Raw genomic sequence first — 16264 nt, forward strand, 5'->3', positions numbered from 1 at the left:
TGGCTCTTGTTCTGTTTGTTTTGTTTGACATGAATTCTGGAGACTCATGTTCTTCAACTTTGTGGAGTTGTCTTGCGTCAGGTGATCGTTCCCTCTGCTCTGTTTCCACTGGTCTGCAGCTCTGGGACTTCTGTCAGTTGGTTGTTCAAGCTCCTGGATTGGCCCTCTGTGTTTATCTTTTCTGTTTTCACCTTGTTTCCATCTTGTTCTGCATATTGAGAGAGGTCCTTAATTTTACACTCCATTCTTTCCACTGAATCTTTTAATTTGACAAATGTCTTTTTGAGAGCTTTTTCTTGCATTATCTTTATTCTTTTTTCGTAGCATCCTGGTCTTGTTTTCATGGATGTGTGTCACCTTGAACCTCAATCAGTGAGACCTTCCTCAAGTGCTTTAACTTAAATTAGCCTTCTTAGTACTTTAAATGTAAGTTAGCCGCCTTCTTCTCTAGTCCGCTCCCATCAGCCCAGGGCCTTTGCACGTTCTGCTCACACTTTCCTAGCCTTCCTTTCTCCCTTTTATGTGGTTGGAGATATTTTTGTGATAATTCACTTATGCTTATCAGGTGAGTAGTGTGATACTCAGACGTTGCGCAGAGGAGAGGTCCGTGTCTGAGAGTAAACTTGGGAGCCAACTGTGTAGAGGCGGGATTTAAGATCGTGGGATTGGGTAGACTCATCAGAAAATACTTGTAATAAGAGAAGAAAAAAGGCCCCAGGTGTAGATCTGAAGAATGCTAACATGCAGAGAGTGGAGAGGGGAGGAACCAGACGGGGTGTCTGCTGAGGGAGGAGGAAGCTAGGTCAGTGCGACATCAGAGGCACGTTTGAGGAAGGAGGGTATGGTTCCAGCTGTGCCGCGAGGACTGGGGACGTGCGCTGCGCTGGGCACGTGGAGGTCATCGCTGGCTCAGCAGTGCTTTGGCTGAGCCGTGGGAGTGGGCAGACAAGGGGGTGGGGAGGAAACGAAGACAGCAGTGCGCACAGCTGGTTGTGGGGAAGAGGTGAGTCAGAGGCGCTGCAGGGAGACGTGGATTCAGGTGCTTTCTTAAACGGAAGAGGATTAAGCACAGTCAGAAGGGTTCATTGGAAACAGGATGATGTTTCAACACTTCGCAGGTGTATTGCGGGCACTGGGGAGGGATACTGACTGGAGTTCAGTAGGGGTGGAGACCAGGAACACCCCGAAGGTGAGTACTGTCGTGACCTTGAAGCCAAGGGAAGAAGTTTGCCACTGACGCAACAGGACGAGAAGAAATACGTACAGATTCTGGAGCAGAAAAGTGAGTTATTTAAGGGGTGTTGATCCTGAACGTGGCAAAGGTGGAGGAAGCTGAAATCAAGGAAGAGTCGTGACAACGTTTCAGAGATTTAGACGGAACGTTCTGAGGACTTAGACCAGGTTCAAACTGAAAGGCAAGGAAAGATACGGAAACACTTCCAGAAACCGTTAATAGGTTTGAGTGACCGACTGGTTGTTTACAACAAGAAAGGGGGAGAAAGTTTCATAGATGTTCCCAGGGTTCCTCGAATGGGGGAACCTGAGAAACAGCGGGTGCCCATGTCAGATGTGGAAAGTGCCTCTCAAGAGGGATGAAACGCACGGGAGGCCACATTTGACGACGAGGAAATTATTGGAACTTTCTGAGAAAAAGTACGTGAAGCCTGGTAGGAAAGAACAACCTAGTCTAGATTTCTAGAAACAGAACAGGCAAGTCTCCTTGTGTTTAGGCCGCGGGGCGGCAGTTGTGTGAACCGCCGCATACGTCTCAGAGTCCTTGGAGAGTAAATGAAAGATGAATCCTTTACCTCAGGATGCCGCATTCCCGTCACCCCTGCACGTCAGGCAGAACAGCCCCGTAGCACATTCTCTGCACGAGATGAGATCAGAAAGGGACTGAAAATATTTTATTTTCAGCTCATGAGAATTACTGCCTCAAAGAGGCACCTGATCGATGATTTAAACGATCACACTATCGTTATTTCAGACATGCTTTTTGTTCTCTGAAAAGATTAATTTTTTCCCACCCACTTCTCTTCTTGTATATTGTTATGATATTCCCCTCCTGGTTTTTTTTTTCTTTATTGCATAAATGTAAACTTTTAAAAAGAAACAGGAAGATTACCGTCTGGCCAGCTTCACGCTCATCTGGTGTCAGTATCCTCTCTTCCTGCCTCGCGCGTGTCTCTGCGAGCACATAGTCTGATGCACCTGTGGTCAGCCACAGTCGAATGTCATTCTTCACTTGGCATTGCAAAATGTAGCAGATCCCAACATGCTTTTAAGAAGTGCCAGTATTAGGTGGAGCTTGCTTTAATTTCTTGCTGTTGGGAATGGTGGCAATAAGTGACCATCTGTCAGGACGGGAAGGAGACAGAAAAAGTCAAGGTGTCGGCTGAGCCAATCCTTGTCCCCTCCCCCAGACTTCCCGCCACCCCTGTCGCCCTTGCCAGGCTGCGCCAGGTTAGGGAGCACGCCCAAGACGTCGTGCTCTGCAGTGATGCTTCCTGAACTCAGAACTGGAGACTGCGAGGTGGCACCCCTCCAGCTGGCTATGTTGTCAGCTGTACGACGCCCCCACCAGTGCCCATGCCGGGCGTGTCTGGGCACAGATGGGGGAGTGAGCCCCTACCTTGGCTTGGTCTGATTATGAATTTTAGCAACTTTCTCAGCGTAACCTCTGCTAATTACAGTTTCTGAAACAATGTGTCCGAAAGTGGCAAGGACTTTTTAGAGGAGAGAAGACAGTTACACTGAACTTCAGGTGATGAGAAGGTGGCTAGGGCCCTTGGAGAGAAAAGGAGAGAGGTAGCGACAGCCCAGCCGGACGGGGTGCTTCGTAATCCACCCCTGGATGTGCTGCGTCAGTGTGCTGTGGTTTGTTGGGAACGGATTCCTGGTGGTTTAGGTAAGGCTCGGTCACACCCGAGTGGAGGACAGACAGGTGTGTCCGGGAAAGGAGGGGGTTTCGCTGTCGCTGGGACTGAGGGCAGAGCTGGTCTCCCGTCCACTGTGAGCCTTCCCGTCTTCAAAACCAACACGAGACCGAAAAGGAGCCTTCGCTTCGGTGGCATCATTCGGAACGCTGATGCCTCTGTGACAGTCGTGGGCTCTCGGCCTGGCCTCTTCCCACCAGAGGTGTGGTGAGACCGCAGTCTCCTTCCAGTTTGCATTCCGGTCCTTGCCAAGATTCCTCCTCTCTCGGGGCTGGTGTTACGAAAACGTTTTACTGCTGAGTGATTTTCATCTTCATTTGACAAGAATCACGAAACACATCTTTTCTTCTTCGAGCGTTCAGACTGACGTGGGCGGGCCACCGGGACACCTGCCCGCGTTACATGAGTGTCACGGGACTCCCAGCTTCCCGGCAGCTTAACTTGAGAAAGTCAACTTAAAGACCATCGCGTTCCTCTATGTGAATGTGACAGCTTAGCCTTGATTGTGTCAAAGTTTCAGAAGCACTTGGCTGCCGGACACTTAGCAGGGGACACGACCCACCTTCCTGTCATCCCCTCGGGTTCCGGGATGCTTGGAGATGCAGTTGCTCATGTCCCAGGAGCTGTCTTGGCAGTGGTTTGGAGCCCCTTCTCCATGGTGGTTTCTGCTTCTGCCTCCTCTCACTGGGGCCTCCGCCAGTCTGTGGACACGTCCCTGCCCCCTGCCCCTTCCTTAGAGGCCTCCATCCCATGGTGCACTGTCAGGCAGGTTACTGCCGTTGGCCTTCATTCATCACGTGGCCTTCGAGTTAGTAAAAGAGGTCCAGATTTTTCATCATATACTTTATCCTCTGAGGTGGGTTTCACTTCTAGAGCATTTGGGAGATGGCTGTCTGGGTTTTCACCCCTAGAATTTTTTTGACATTATCCATAGTAAACAGTATAAATGAAAACTAAAGATATAGCATAAATGAAGATTAAAAATAATTATAGTAGTGTAGATGAAAAGAAGAAATAATTCCTTACCTTACATTTCCCATTCTAAGTTCTGTATCTTTTCTCCATGTGATACGAATCTGTTTTAACATTTAAAGCCATTCAGCCGATGTGAATCCTGGGCCCGTGTGCCATGCGTTCTTGTTCCTCTATGAATATACATGATCGCAGCATTCCCACTGATGTTAAAAACCGTAAGTTTGGGAGTTTGAGACTTACAAAGGTTAATCACTATATATGAAAATAGATTAAAAAAACAAATTTCTTCTGTGTAGCTCAGGGAACTGTATTCAGTATCTTGTAATAACCTTTCATGGAAAAGAATATGAAAATGAATATATGTATGTGTATGCATGACTGGGACGTTGTGCTGCATGCCAGAGATTGACATATTGTAACTGACTGTATTTCAATTAAAAAAGAAAAAACAAACCCCTAGGTCACTGGATCAGATCCATCTCCCCAGAGTATTATTGGGGTCTTCTGATTTCTTCATCAAATCTGCACTCAGTCAAGATAGGCTGCTGGTCCTTTTTTTGGAGCGTTTGTTTAGGGAGTCACAGTGATCCTGTGTTTTGTTGAAAGGCTGTTGTTCCGTTGCCGGGACTCTCAGTTCAGAGGTGCTACATCGCGGGTTACAGAGAGCCCGGCTCACGGTGGCTGAGGAAGGGAGGCCTGGGAAGGCCGGCTGGGGCCCACGGCGCGCCGAGACCTCGGTGACCTTCCCTCTCCCCTGCGTCCTCACCTCCCTCTTGCCGTGGTGATTGCCAGCCGTCCCCAGACCTACCCGACCCTCTCCCGCGTCCAGTGTGTTTCGGAAGCTCGCCCGGGAAGCTGCTCCTTGAGTTTCACTGACCTTCACGGAGGGCGTGCCACGCCGTGGACCAGCGGCCACGGCTGGGGTGGGGTTGTGCTGAGCAGCTCGGCTTGGGGTCAGCTTCCCCCAGTACAGGGCTGGGGCGGGTCTAGGAACCCCCGTCGGAGCGGCATGGTTACCTGGGTGTGGGGGGAGAGCTGGAGGAGGGGCAGCAGCCGCTCTGGCCCCTGTGCCTGTGAGCTGCTGTCACTGGGTTTCATTCATTAAAGTGCTCGCTGCGTTTCGTTCACTTCTGCTTCTGTGTCTTTAGGGGCTGCGCCAGCAAGCAAGCGGACAGGCATCCCCACCCCTCGAGAACTTTCCGTAAGTGTGCCGCGAGAGAGGACGGCGCCGCGCGGCGCCGCCAACCCGAGGAAGTCGGCGTCCAGCCCGACGTCCTCCAGCGCGCCCACCCCAACCAAGCACGCGCGGGCCGCCCCCGCGCGGCCCCGGCAGGAGCAGGAGGGCGCGGAGAAGGCCGTGCTCGAGTCCCAGGTGCGCGAGCTCCTGGCAGAGGCCAAGGAGAAGGACAGCGAGATCAACAGGCTTCGGAGCGAGCTGAAGAGCTGGGGGGAGCGGCGGGCGCAGAGCGCGGGCGCGCCGGCGGGGGCGGCGGCAGGCGCGGAAGCCCTGGTCCGGGCGCTGGAGGAGAAGAACAGGAGCTCCGAGGAGGCGCTGGCCGAGCTGCAGGAGGAGAACCGGGCCTTGAAGGAGAAGCTGGCGTACTTGGAGCACTCCCCACACTCGGAGGGGGCCGCGAGTCACGCCGGGGACAGCAGCTGCCCGACGTCCATCACCCAGGAGTCGAGCTGCGGGAGCCCAGCGGGCATCGAGTCAACCGGTGACAGTGACGCGGAGCAAAGGAACACGCAGGGAGGCGCGCTGCGGACCTCGGGCTCCTCCAGCAGCGATGTTACCAAGGCCTCCTTGTCCCCGGATGCCTCGGACTTCGAGCATATCCCCGCCGACGCCCCCAGCGGGCCCCTGTCCCCCGCCGGGAGCCTGTTCAAGAGCCCCGCGTGCTCCGCGGCCGGCGGGTCCCCGAACACCGCGAGCGAGCTGTCCCTGGCGTCCCTGACGGAGAAGATCCACAGGATGGAAGAGAACCAGCACAGCACCGCGGAGGAGCTGCAGGCCACGCTGCAGGAGCTGTCGGACCAGCAGCAGATGCTGCAGGAGCTGACGGCCGAGAACGAGAAGCTGGTGGACGAGAAGGCGCTGCTGGAGACGTCCTTCCAGCAGCACCGAGAGCGGGCGGAGCAGCTCAGCCAGGAGAACGAGAAGCTGATCGCCCTCCTGCAGGAGCGGGCGAGGGGCGAGGAGCCCGGCGCGCAGGAGGGGAAGATCCTGGAGCTGGAGCAGAAGTGCACGGAGATCCTGGAGCAGGGCCGCTTCGAGCGCGAGAAGCTGCTCAGCATCCAGCAGCAGCTGACGTGCAGCCTGCGCAAGGCGGAGGAGGAGCACCGGGCGGCCCTGGAGATGGTGAAGCGCCTGAAAGAGGAGAACGGGCGCCTGAGCGCCTTCCTGGAGCTGCAGCGGCGGGACGGCGGCGCCATGGCCACGACCCTGGAGGAGTGCCGCGCCGCCCTGGAAGGGCTCAAGGTGGAGAACGGGTCCTTGAAGGCGCACCTGGAGAAGGAGAAGCAGAGCGCGGTGGAGACCGGTCCCCCAGGGCAGACAGCTGAGGGCTGCGAGGTTCAGGAGATGCTGAGAGTAGCTCGGGCGGAGAAGGAGCAGTTGGAGCAGTCCTGCTCCGAGCTCAAACAGGAGCTGCTGAAGGCTCGCGGTGAGGTCAAGCATGTTTCAAGCCTGCTGGCCAAGGTAAGGGGCTTGCTCTTTGCTCATCCTTGTCAGCATGACCCCCCTGGACCTGTAGTCACAGAGCACAGGGAATCATTTGCTCAATTCCATTCATAATCCAGCATTCTGGCCCCAAGATCTGTCAGAGTCCAGATGGATTGGGGTTGCAGAATTGAAGCACCCCTATTTCTGACTAGAAGCTGTAGAACATGCAGTGGGGGTATTGTGAGTCCCAGGTAGGGATAAAGGACGTCATGGAAGACAGCCCAGAGTCCAGTGCCCGGTGAGGGGGACACCCAGAATAACATGGATAAAGGAGGGCAGTGCAGTGTAGGAGGACTTCTTGGAAGAGGTGGCAATAAGCAGAATTTCAAAGAATGAGAGCCATCCAGGTCTATCGGTTAGTATACTTTGCGCTCCTAGGAACAGGAAATTAAAATTACCCCAGGTTTCCCAACCAAGTAATAATATAACCACTGTTTCAGTGTTTTCTTCCAAATATATGTGTGTGTCTATCCCATGAGTTAAAAATAACTTTTTGAGGGGCTGGGGAGAGGTAATTAAGTTTATTTATTTATTTAGTTAGTTTTTAATGCTGATACTGGGGATTGAACCCAGGACCCCGTACGTGCTAAGCCTATGCTTTACCACTGAGCTATACCCTCCCCCTTAAAAACAATTTTTTGAGTCGTACATATTATTAACTTTTCAAAAGTTTGATGTTTTTTTCAGAGCACATCCTGATCATGAACTGTTCTTCCACACGTGATTTTGAAGGCCAGATGGTGCTCTGTTGTGTGAATAGAACTTCACTGGTCACCTGTTGTTGAACGTTTATATTCTTTTCCAGTCTTTCCATAGTGTGAATCCTTTTTAAAATAATCCCTCTCTGATGATTTCTTTAGGAAAAATTCCTAGACGTTGACTTACTAGATGTCAGAGCATGGCCATTTTAAAGATGGTTCTGAATACGCTTGGCCAGGTTGGCGTCCACAAGTGTCACCGCGGCGTGCTCCCACCAGCAGATCAGTTCGCACGCCCCCTACCCCTTGCCAACACATGGTGTCAGGTTGCTGGGTCTTTCAAGTCTGGTCTTTTCCTTCTTTTTCCCTTCTGTTTTTCTCTTGGAAAGCTCTTCTCCAACCCCAGGTCAAATACATGACTGCTTACTTTCATTTTGAAAAATAATCCTTTCATCAGTCTGGAGCTTTGTTCCTTGGTGAAGATGGCAGGTAACTGTGTGATAGTCACACAGCAGTGCTGGGGAGGTGTGGACAGGTGGCTTCCAACCTCCCATCTCCTCTAGGCTCTGGGTCTGTGACTCAGGGGTCCCTTGGTGAGTGAGGTTAAAGACATCTTCCCACCTTATTTCAGGCATTATCACTGTTTTAAAAAACAAATTATGCCAGGAACCCCCGGGGGATTTCTCCTCATGTTTCATCCACCTTAAGAAGAGTCAGTTACAACCTGATTGTGGCTCTGGGCCGCCTGCTCTGAGTGGTGGGCAGTGTTGAGTTTTTATCGTTGTCTGTGTTCTGAGCTCACAGCATTTTATTCACAGTGTGGAAGCAGTTCCATCAGCAGCACTAGCCAGGTGCCCACGTGAGCTGTAGGTGGTTCATTGGTGGCTCTACATTAAGATTGCATGTCTGTGGGATACGTCCCCCTGCCGTTAGTTGTAAAATGTTTAATCTTTCAGGCAACCTTCTTAAGGTCCCCCCTCAATCCCTCATCTGTCTCGTTGATATTTCTGTTGGCGATACATTAAGTACATGTGTCAGTGAGAAATAATTTGGTGTCTTAAAACAATAGCTTGTTTTTTCTGATATAGTTATGTAATCATTAGAGAAGGTTTGGAAAATACGGTGAAGTAAAAAGAAGAAAATAAATATGTTAAATCTCATTCCTTGGGAAAAAACCCTCCCAGCGTTTTGCTGTTTGTCTTTTCAGACGTTTTCCTAGTTTATGCACTGGTTGGCACGCATACAAACTGGTATCAGCATAATTACGACATGTAATCTTCGAATTCAGAATAGAGTCGGTCACTCCACATTCCATGGACGCAAAGCCCCAGTTGGATTAGTTTGTCAATTCTGCTGTTAATCTTTTTTTTTTTTAAACACTGTGTTTTTTTTGTTTGATTTGTTTTTTTTTAGTTTTCTTTGGTGGGGAAGGTAATTAGGTTAATTTTTATTTACTTACTACTATTTTTTTTTAATGGAGGTACTGGGGGTTGAACCCAGGACTTTGTGCATGCTAAGCATGTGCTCTAGGACTTGAGCTACACCCTCCCCCTCCCTGTTAATCTATTTGATTAATTTGTTTCTACTTTTATCTTTATTAATTCTTTCATCCAACTTTTTGTATTTTTCTCTGGTTTCTTCCTAGTTTCTTGCGTACAATTCTTTGTTCATTTAAGTTTATCCTTTTTTGGTTGATAGTGAAAGTATTTAAAGGTATGAATTTATCCTTTATGATAGCTTTGGCTAAATGAAGATTATAAAATCTAGACTTTTCTGGGATAAACGAAGTCTAATTTGGAGAAAAAGAAAAAGCATTTGCATCCTCTGTAGCGTACAAGGTGCAGCATACGTGTTTTAAATCAAGCTGTGGGCTATAGTGTATATATATGTAGTATATATTCACCTATTCCGTGTCTTTATGCACTGCTTGCCGAGAAGAATTAGCAAGTACTTGGCAGGAGGAGGAAAAGGCCCTAGCTGGCATTTTGATGTGAGAGTCAGAGCTGAGAGGTGGGAGACATGGTGTCACAGTTTCTTTTGTACGAATCAAGACCCTCGGTCTGTGATTTTGTGCTGGCTTCTGTGCATGGGGACGTTAATCTGTAACTGCAGTAAAGTTGTGACTTGTACTCATCTTCACGCCCTTTTCTGTTACGGAAAAGAAGTAAAACCAGACCTCCTGGGCGACTACTAGCTTACTGCAGCCCCACAGCAGAATATCGGCTCCGTCACCAGCAGCCATGAACTCAGATAGTGAGATGCAGGGACTCCTGCCCAAAGGCCACCGGAGCACTTTTTGCCCAGAACTGTAGTGAGGATATAAAGTATGGGGCTGGAAGGTGGAAAGGCTGGGTCCTCCCGACTCGGCTGGCGGTTAACTTGGGGGCCTCGGGCCCCTCCCCGGTGAACAACAGAAGCGTGGCGGTGGAGGAATCCCGGACTTGTGCCTGACTTAAAGGGTGTGCTTTCAGCTTTTCATCACGAAGGATGTCTGGTAGGCACTTGCTGTATACCTTTTAGTGAGTTATTCAAGTCTTTGGCTGTAAGTGTTTTGTCTTTGCTTATTTTTTTTTTAAAGGATGGATATCGATTGTTTCCTCCATCTGCTAAAGTCTTACAGATCTCTTCCCTTAATTTTATTATTTTTATTGATTTATTTTTTGATGGAAGTACTGGGGGTTGAACCCAGGACGTCGTGCATGCTGAGCACACACTCTATCACTGAGCTATACCTTCTCTCCTCCATCTGCTAGAGACCTCAGACACCTGTAAGGTCTCTGCTGTAGGGCTTGGGCAGCTCCGAAGCTCTCATAGGTTTCCTGTAATCGTGCTGGCTTTTCTCCTTTAATATGTGAGCAACGTGAATTGGCCCCTTTTCTTGTCTTCTGAATTGAAGTTTAGCTGGTTTACAGTGTTGTGTTAGTTTCTGGTTACAGGATAGAGACTCAGTTATACACACATACATTCTTTTTCATTGTACGTTATTATGAGCTATTGAATATAGTTCCCTGTGCTGTACAGTAGGACTTTCTTATCTGTCTGTTATATACATGGTAGTGTATGTATCTGCTGATCCCAGACACCGAGCTTATCCCTCCCTACCCCCTTCCCCTTTGGTAACCGTAAGTTTGTTTTCTACGTCTGTGAGTCTGTTTCTGTTTTGTAAATAAGTTCGTTTGTGCCTTTTTTAGATTCCGCATACAAGTGATGTTGTATGATATTTGTCTTTCTCTGCCTGACTTAGTGTGATGATCTCCAGGTCCGTCCATATTGCTGCAAGTGGCATTATTTCATCCTTTTTTATGGCTGAGCAGTGTTCCATAGCACACATGTACCATGTTTTCTGTATCCAGTCACCTATGCTGTGAATGAGGATAACAGACTCTCTGAGGCGGTCCCGTGTTAAGGCAGCTTTGCCTTCCTGGCTCTGTTCTAATTATCCAGTTCCCGGGGCGTCACTGGACACTTTGCACGGAGCTTTGAGACGCAGCACCCTTCAGCCCGAGCAGGGTGGCTGTCCGCTTGGCCGCCGGGCAGACCGCTCGGCGCTGAGCAGCTCTGGCCCTTGAGCTCTGCGTCCGTGCACCCGATCCCCTAGCAGAACGGGAGTATTAGCAGAAAAGAACAAAATAACCTGTTGACCAAGAGCAAAGGCAGTGCCAAAGCGTCCTGTGATTTGACAGATTAGTGAATCTACAGAAGTTTCCAGCTCGGGTAAGTTACTTAAGTGACTCAGATACTATTAGAAGAGCCTCTGAAAAGCCTTCAAATGTCTTTTTCTCCCCCTCCGCCCCCCGGTGCGGGGCAGTGGTTCCTCATCCGGCGAGTGGGGAGTTGGCGGGGCGTGCCCGTTGGCGGGGCGTGCCCGTTGGCGGGGCGAAGGTCTCGGAGGCCCCTCATCCTCTCATCTGTCTCCGGCTGTTTGCGGATATCTCCATTCTCTGAGTTCAACCTCTCTGACACCCACCTTATAACTTCCCTGGCAGCTTAACGTGTGATTACATGACTTAGCTTTGCGCAACTCTGAGGATCTGATTTCCCCAGGATCCTGGAGTCTCGGCCTCCTGCGAGTGCACGTGCCGGCCTAGCCCGCCCGCAGCGGGGACTCGGACACGATCATTGTTTTTCTAGACTATCGTGCAACCCAGGTTTCCTTTTTTTTTTTTTTTTTTTTTGACTTTCAAGTTTCTAGTCATTTGGGATCTTGATTTCAAGTTAGAGAATTTTTATAAGGCTTGGAACCTAGAAGTTGTAAAAGAAAACACTTGATTTTTTTTTACCCCTCCCCCAAGGTTGGAAGGTTCTGGGTGATGTCCTTAGAAATTCAGTTCTTTCTACAAAAACTCAGGTGTCTCTTCCAGTGGAATAAGGGGGTTATAAAGAAACACATGCTGTGAGTGGTCGGGGAAAACGAGAGGTGACATGCTCATTGTGTGTCCTGCGTTGGTCACCAGGCCGAACTGATTAGCGTAAAGACTGGCCGCAAATGGCAAAAGCAGAATTTGAGAGGAAGGTGTGGCAAGGAGGTGGTCGTGTAGCTGTGCCTGAGAATAGGAGCCTCCAAGGCCTGGAGAGAGCTTGGAACGGGGCTTAAGAAGCCGGTGGCCCATGAGGAACCCCAGTGATGCTTTGGACTGTGAGAGGCAGAAACCCCGGGCATCAGTGCCCCAGCTGGCAGGTGTTCCCTCGGCCCCTGTAACCGGGAGCCTGGAGGTGGTGGTCAGTGGCCGTGGTCCGGGCCGGCGTAACATCACGGCTCCCGGCTGGCAGCTCCGTGACCCTCTTCCCTCCAGGGTGCAGGCCAGCATGGTGTCTTCAGCAGCAGGTCCCCACGGTCCTCACAGGCAGGGGCTTGGCAGGTCCCCGACACCCCTATCCTGGGGGGAGAGCACTTTCCCCGGGAGCCCTCAGCAGCCCTCCCTTTACCTCTGGTCAGACCCTCCCTCAGGTCACAGACCCTCCCTCAGGTCCTCTTCCCTGAAATCGCAGGATCACAGCCTGATTCCTGAACAGAGTGGGGATTCTTGGTAAGAGAAGAAGGGGGAATGACATCTGGGTAGCTGAGAGCATTGGCCACAGCCAGCAGGACCCCAGGTAGTCACTTCTCCACCCCGTCTGCTTCCACCGCCAGCCTCGGCCCCTCCACCCTCCTCCCACCCCCCAGGCCCAGTTCTTGCTGTGGGTGTCTCTGGGGGGCTGTCTCCGCCCCCTTCCTCCCCATCCCCAAGGTCCTGTCTTGGGCTTTAGGTCTCAACCACGGTGTCACTTCTTCAGAGAGGCCCCGGGCTCCAGGGGTCTGGAGGACCTGGGCATCCAGCGTGAGCTCGGCCCCGTGGTCCACCCCCGGTGCCCCCGAGGTGCTGCGCATGGCTGTATCTGTTTGGCGGATCACTTCCCCTGCAGGAATCACCGACTGGATGCTGTTGGGGTAACTGGTGAAGACTGGGCTGTTTCAGCTGCAAACGTGGAAATTTCAGTGCGTTTCAGTTCAGGCGATTCTCCCATCACCCCGGTGCCTTTGCTGACAGGAGCTCAGCCGCCCTTTCGGTCCGGGTCCTGGGGCTTCTCGCGGGGAGAAGTGTGTAAGGCACGCGTGCAGACGGAGCCTGTTTCCCCTGGAAGCAGAGGGCTTTGGGAATAACCAGGCTAGATGTGTTAGATGTAAAAGCAAACAGAAAGCAACACCTTCCTCACGGCGAAGTTACTCAGCCCGCGCACCCACTGTCACGCTAGGTGCACTCTTAGCTCTGCGGCTGGTATGTCTCCCGCGGATGCTTGCTGGGTGAGCCCAGTGGATAAATGAATGGAGGAGCGCTGTCAGAGGAACCTGCAGCAGGATTAGGGGAGAGAGGGGCTAAAGGCATGTCAGTGTTACAGGGCGTGTCAGTGGTAAAGGTCGGGGCGGCGGGCGTTACCAGCGCCACCGGCTGCTGTCCGGTGCTGTCCCTCGCCGGTGCCCTCGGCCTTACAGCGCTTAACTCCCGTCATCACCTAGCGCTCAGGCTGTAGGTGCCTCTGTCATCCAGTGTTTTTCGGTGGAGGCCCCTGAGGCAGAGAAGGATTGCATCCCTAGGCTTGACTCATTAACTGGTGAAGACCAGGATTCGAAGTTCTGGGTCTGACTCCAGAACTCTTACGCTTTTTGGGGGGTGGGGTGGATAATTAGGTTTATTCTTTAATGGAGGGATGGGGACTGAACCCAGGACCCCTCATGCTAAGCGCGGGCTCCACCCCTGAGCTCCACCCCCCAGAACCCCTGTTCTCAACCACTGACCTTCACTGCCTCCTGGTTACGTGAAGATGGAGCAGAGACCGCCCGCAGCAGACCCGGGGGCCCCGCCGCTCGGCAGGCGCACAGCCAGAGCCTGCTGGTCTGAAGGAAGCAGCCTGTGGCGTCTCGATGAACTAGGTGATGTTCGCTTGATCGCAGACAAAAAAGAGGAACTCACAGCGAAAACCTGAGTCACCGAGACATGTCCTGTTGTTTCATTTATAACCTGAATCTCGGGGGGTGGGGGGAAGGTTCTCAGTGAGCCAGGTGTGCTGGTGGGGGCGGGGACGGCAGGAATGTTGCCGAAGAGAACAGCAAGTTCTTGGCCTGACCGAGGAGTGACGAGGCGGTTTGCAGTGGTTGGAGGGCACAGGCAGCCACCTGCACTGGGGCCGGAGGGACTCAGCCGGGCATCCGGGTGGGCCCGGAGGGGTGGTGGCCAGCCAGGGATGCTCTGCAGTGTCTGCAGTGGGCAGGGTGCCCGGCCAGGCCCCCAGGACTGCCCTTCCCCGGCCGTGGGTGGTGATGGCCGCTGACTGCCCCCTGGGGTCTCTGCCCAGGGCTTGCTGTCTGTGGGGAGAGCTGCCTCCTTCTCCAGGGTAGCTGCACCCATTGGCCGACCCACGGGGGAGAGGGGGGAGAAAGGCCAAGGCCCTGCTTCAGTTTGGGGCGACTCTGCAGGGTGCCCCAGTGCAGGGCCCCTCGGGATCAGCTGAGCCTTTGCTGTGACTGCCCCGCGGCTCCCCCTCCTCTTCCACCGGGTCTGGCTTCCCCAGGCCCCGCAGGGGTGGGTCCCCAGAGCACTCATGGTGAGTTCTTTGTGCCGAGCCGTCTCAGAACCTATTTCCCTGGGAGCAGACCTGTGACAGTACCTTTCCTCGGTTTTGTGTCTGACAGGCCAGAGGAAAGGTGGTGACCCTCGCCGAGACTCCAGCCCCGTGTGTCTCAGGCCGAGCCCTGCAGGACGTCCCACCCCAGTGGCCTCTGCTGCCGTCTGCCTTTGGTGGTGTTCCGAGCTCAGGGACCAGTCTTGACTGCCCCCTCCAGGGCGGACTGGTGCTCCCGGGAAATTCACTTGAACCTATTTTGTGATGCAATTCTGCACAGCCCATTTCTAGAGAAAGCTGATGTTCGAAGATGAGAGGTGTATGAAAGTGACTGCTCTTTTTAAGGGGGAGCCCTGAACCTGGCCGGGAACCTCGGAGTGCACGGTGCCGGTCTGAGCTGCTGCGTGAAGTGGAGCGTTCTTTTCAAGTGGTTTCATTTCTCTTTCTGCCCATTAGTTGCTCTGTAGAACGAATGTAAAAATACCTGCCTGTGACCGCCCAGCCCCTGCGGGAGAGCTGTGGAACTACTTAGGGACTGGCATTTTCTTTCTTTCTTCTTTTTCTTTTTCTTTTTATTGACGTCTACTCAGTGACAGTGAGCCCGGCCGCTCTGCAGAAAGCCAGGGTCTGACTCGACGCGGGACTCACAGGTGCCTTTGTGGCTGCTTTTTACAGGCTGCTGGACGTCAGCCTGCTCCCTTTTTTTCTTTAATTTTATTTTTTACTGAAGTGTAGTCAGTTAACAGTGTTCGTTTCAGGTGTGCAGCAAAGCATCAGTCATACAGGTGCATACATAAGTATTTTCATGTTCTCCTTCATTATAGGTTATTATAGGAAGTTGAACACAGTGCCCATGCTGTGCAGTAGGACCTCATTGTTTGCCCATCTTATACAGCAGTGTGTCTGCTCATCCCGAACTCCTGATTTATCCCTCCGCCCCTCTCCCCTCCTCTTTCTCCTTGAAAGTGGTCTTCTGTTTACTGAAGTAGCTGTCGTAGGGTGAAGACTTGGTGTTTTCCGTGTGTTTTGGTTTTCTTGGACCTGCAGTGCATCGCCGTCTAGTCCCGCACGCTCGGAGACATAAGGCAGTCAGGAGAGACGTAATGACTTCTGTCCCGTGCTTACCGTGTGCCGGGCGCTGTGCTGCATGCCTGATGTGCACTGTGTCATTCAGTTCTTCAGATGAGGAGACCGAGGCCGGGCGAGGAGAGAACCCAGGCTCTGGTTGGGAGGAACTGGGACTTACCTCCGCAGCCCGGCTCCAGGCCCACACCCTCAGCCACGCGGCTGTTGCACAGTGGGTTTCAGGCTTCTGACCGCTGCTGCAGTGGTGTGATTTGCACTGCAGTCCAGAGCCACACCTTTCTCACAAAAACAACACAGGGTTCACAGATCAACCCTGGCCTTGTCTCTGCTACGCCCAGTTCTCCCTGCTGGTTTCCTCCTCCTTCCCTTCCTTCCTTCCTTCTTTACCCTTCGTCACAACCTCCCCATCGAAAAGCAGGGCAGTCCTGCCCTCCAGTGCCTGCTGATTCATTCAGCAGATGTTCACTAGGTACGTCCTGCAGGTCTGACACGGTGTGGGCACCAGGGGTCCACTGGTGCAGACGGCAGACCGGCTCTCTGTCCCCGCAGAGCTTACAGCCAGGTTTTGCACATTAAATGCAACTGGGGAAAAAATGTATTAAATACAGAGACTTCCCCTCTCAAATCTAGGAGAAAATCTATTAGGTATCAAGCTTATACATTACCTGGTTAATATACACCTATTCAGTAACATTAAATAAAGAACTGTTCAAACAGGGCATGGTTCATAATAATAAAATAATCGGTAT

The 16264-nt window shown here is 52.1% G+C and overlaps 1 protein-coding gene across 14 annotated transcripts in view; it reads left to right on the top strand.

Annotated features, from left to right (window-relative positions):
- Positions 1-16264, top strand: part of SPECC1 (sperm antigen with calponin homology and coiled-coil domains 1) — a 188651-nt gene that overhangs the window by 110505 nt on the left and 61882 nt on the right. For all 14 annotated transcript variants that reach the window (XR_012499346.1, XM_074342066.1, XM_074342064.1 and 11 more), the window contains one exon: positions 5060-6609. Coding sequence is in view for 13 of the 14 variants with exons in the window: in XM_074342066.1 (XP_074198167.1) it covers positions 5060-6609 (1550 nt within the window). In the remaining variant the exon portion in view is untranslated. The remainder of the gene's footprint in view (positions 1-5059; positions 6610-16264) is intronic.

This window comes from Camelus bactrianus, chromosome 16 (assembly GCF_048773025.1).
Source record: "Camelus bactrianus isolate YW-2024 breed Bactrian camel chromosome 16, ASM4877302v1, whole genome shotgun sequence".
Taxonomy (NCBI): domain Eukaryota; kingdom Metazoa; phylum Chordata; class Mammalia; order Artiodactyla; family Camelidae; genus Camelus; species Camelus bactrianus.